General features: G+C 52.5%; 1 protein-coding gene across 1 annotated transcript in view; it reads right to left on the reverse strand.

The window, feature by feature from the left end:
* WWC2 (WW and C2 domain containing 2) overlaps nucleotides 1–198 on the reverse strand; it is a 125585-nt gene extending 125387 nt beyond the window's left edge. The window contains exon 1 of the mRNA XM_006106412.3: nucleotides 11–198. Coding sequence (XP_006106474.1) covers nucleotides 11–198 — 188 coding nt within the window. The remainder of the gene's footprint in view (nucleotides 1–10) is intronic.
* Nucleotides 199–3483: the final 3285 nt, after the last annotated feature.

Genomic DNA, 3483 nt, shown 5'->3' on the forward strand with positions numbered 1-3483 from the left:
CGCCACGCACCCATCGCGCGACCGTGGCGTGTCCGGGCACCGTCGCCCGAGGGGCCGCTGCAGGACGCCTGGCCCGGTGACCTCAGCCCGGAGGCCGCGGCCTCGCGGCGCCCAAACGGAGACGGCCCCACGGTCCGGCGCGCCGGACACGCCCGCCCTTCGGCCGGCGAGGAAACTGCGACCCGACCCCACCCCCATCTCCCGCGGCCGCCGTCGCCCCTCGAGCCTCCGCGCGCGGGGCCGTGCGCCCCAGCGGGGTTGGCCGCCACCGGCGCCCCCTCGGCCGCCTGCCTCCGCTGCGGGGGTGAGGACGGCGGGACCGGGACGTGTCCGGTATCCAGCCCCTTCCGTCCAGCCCTTGCCCCGGAAAGTCCCCGCCCGGGGAAACCCCCCAGCCCAGCCCCGCCGAGGCCGAGGAGGTGAGGGCGAGCCCAGAGCAAGCCCAGGGCGCCGCAGGCCAGGCCTCGAGGCCCCGCTGTCCCCTGGAGGACCAGGCGCCCCATGCCCCAGGCTCCGATTTATTCAACAGCTACTAAGTCCTGGCCAGCGCTGAGGAGCCGCCGGACACCGGGCTCGGGATGGCTGGCAAGGCCTGGACACAGCATTCACCGCCCCTAGCCCCTCGGTTTTGGGGGCAGCCTCCCAGTCCCCAAACTCCTCCCCAGCAGGGTCTATCCCACCGTTGCCCACTCTCCCGAGCTCCCTAGCGAGCTCAGTCCCTCCTCCTGGTGTGGATCCTGCCCGCTGGTCAGTGGTGACTGCCCCCCTCGTGCAGGGCACAGCACTGGGCAGGGGCAGCATCTCCCCTCCTGGACGCACAGACCTGCAGGGGCCAAGTGCATTGAGATTCACTACAGCGCGCCTTGGACTGATGCTGGGTTCCCAGGCGGTCAGGGTGCATGGGGTCCACCCCAGGGGGTAGGAGGATAGAAGAAGGGCCAGGCTTGGAGCAGTTTCCCTGCAGCGGGAACTGGACCTGCCTCCTCTGACGAGGGTCTTAGAAGCGCCTGTATTTGCCCCTGAGCTGCCTTTAAACCACTTTAAACCACCGGAAATATGGAAAGCTGGGAGTACCCAGAATGGGGTGGGGAAGAGTCACCCAAGACCAACTAGCTCACTTTCTCTTTTGGGGCTTGGCTTATACACCAGGAAGCTATGCTGGGCCCCTGGGAAAGGGAAGCCGCCACCTTCTGGGCCAGGCTTCTGCCCACTCTATTCATCAAGAGGTGACAAGCCTTCCTAGTCCCCATGAGATACGACCTCCTTGTAGGTAATCTTAAGGTAGGACTTCGGAATGAATGCTGGGGGAAAGAGGGGGGCGGGAACTGTCTAAGGATGTGCTTTATTTTGGACTCCTCTAACTTGGCCCACTTGCATGGTCAAAATTTGCATTATGGTATGCTAGTAACATGACTAGCAACCCAACAGACCCTTCCGGTTTATTCTTTGCTTTCAGGCTCCCCGACCCCCAACAATGAGAAAACATGTAGAAAACATGTATTATACTAAAATGTCCACATACTACTATTTTTTTTTTTTTTTTTAAGGAACCTACTTTGCTGCTGCCACCATTTGATTTGTTTCTCTGGGACGAATCGCAGCACAATACTTCTTGGTGTGATTTCAAATGTGATCATCTTTCAGCTAAATATTTTTACCCCACTTCTAACACTGTCGGGAAATCCCAGATAGCACACAGCAGTAAATGGCGTTTATTGTTCCATAAATCCTGAGACTTCAAATAGGAACGCTAAATAGAAAAACAAAACTCTAAAGCAGCGGTTCTCAACCTGTGGGTCGCGACCCCTTTGGGGGATCGAATGACCCTTTCACAGGGGTTGCCTAAGACCATCAGAAAACACATATATAATTACATATTGTTTTTGTGATTAATCACTATGCTTTAATTATGTTCAATTTGTAACAATGAAAATACATCCTGCATATCAGATATTTACATGACGATTCATAACAGTAGCAACATTACAGTTATGAAGTAGCAACGAAAATAATTTTATGGTTGGGGGTCACCACAACATGAGGAACTGTATTAAAGGGTCTCGGCATTAGGAAGGTTGGGAACTACTGCTCTGAAGCAATGAAAAGAGGAGCGCGCCTCTTCTCTCCCTCCGGTGGGCACGGGAAACATTTGGTCGCACAAAGGCAGTTAAGATGACTGAACGGGGAGTGGCTGCTCTGGGGGCTTCTTTGTCTTGAACAGGTTTGAACCCTGCTGTTCTGGGTTCACACATTTTACATCCATCCCTTCGGACAGTTCCTACTGGTTCAGACAATGAAGCTTCATTTCCTTTGTATGTGTATCTGTAGAGATAAAATAAGTATAAAGATCATCCCTTTTTGATAGTTGGGTACATTTCGGTTTGATTTGGGCTTCCGTTGAACATTGGCAAAGAAAGATGGAGGATGCACTCTGCCAGCACAGGGCCCGGCCACCCCAGTCTGTGGAGGCAGACAGGAGCCCCCGAGAGTCTGTTTTCTGGCCTTCAATTCCCTTTTCTCCTGGCCTCACATTTTCTCCACTGATTCTGGGTTGGGAATGAACCGCCATTAAACAAAGCTCCCCCTTTGTCAATGTCCAAATCCTGGGTGGCAGGAAAATTAGTGATATCAAAAATGGGGGCGGACAGTGACTATTATTTCAAAAGGTAATTTAGTTATGTCTATGCAAATTTAAGATGTACATATATGCTTTCTAAAAAAAAAATTTTTTTTTATTGCTTTCAGAGAGCAAGGGAGAGGGAAAGAGATAGAAACATCAATGATGAAGAGAATCACTGATCAGTGGCCTCCTGTATTCCTTCTACTGGGGACTGAGCCTTCAACCTGGGCATGTGACCTGACTGGGTCAACCACTGAGCCACACCAGCCAGGCAAGGTGTACATATATACTTTTAATCCAGCAATCCTGTTGCTACAATTCTACCTACGGCTATTAAACTTTCTCAAGATACGCCAGGGTGTTCACCGTAGCATGTTTGATAACAACAAAACTGGAGAAACCACCAATGTCCATCTGCAAGGCACTGGTTAAATGAATTATGGGACATCCATACTCAGCAGGCATTTTTAAAGCACCAGATAAACATATATGCGCTGATAAGGAAAGATGCCCAGGATATGTTAAGTGAGAAAGCAAGGTGCAAAAAGACACTTGCTTACATCCCTGGAGATAGGGACAATCATTACATGTAAAGAACAACACAGACTCCTACCTAAGTCCTGGTGTCGAAAGAAGAATTCAGAGAGTGAAGTAAGGGAGGTGTTACTGTGAAGGGGGGCTGTCTGGGAGGTCCCATCGAAGAGGCATGAGGAAAGGGGACCTTAAAGAAAGGGGATGGGGCAGAGAGGAGCGCAGACAGGACTCCAAAGCAGACAGGCAGGCCTGGCGGGCGTGCTTGTAGAAAGACTGGGCCGTGCAGAACTCAGAAATGAATCTGGCGTCAAGCAGCCCAAGACTGGCTG

The sequence above is a fragment of the Myotis lucifugus genome, unplaced genomic scaffold (genome assembly GCF_000147115.1).
Source record: "Myotis lucifugus unplaced genomic scaffold, Myoluc2.0 scaffold_821, whole genome shotgun sequence".
Lineage (NCBI taxonomy): Eukaryota > Metazoa > Chordata > Mammalia > Chiroptera > Vespertilionidae > Myotis > Myotis lucifugus.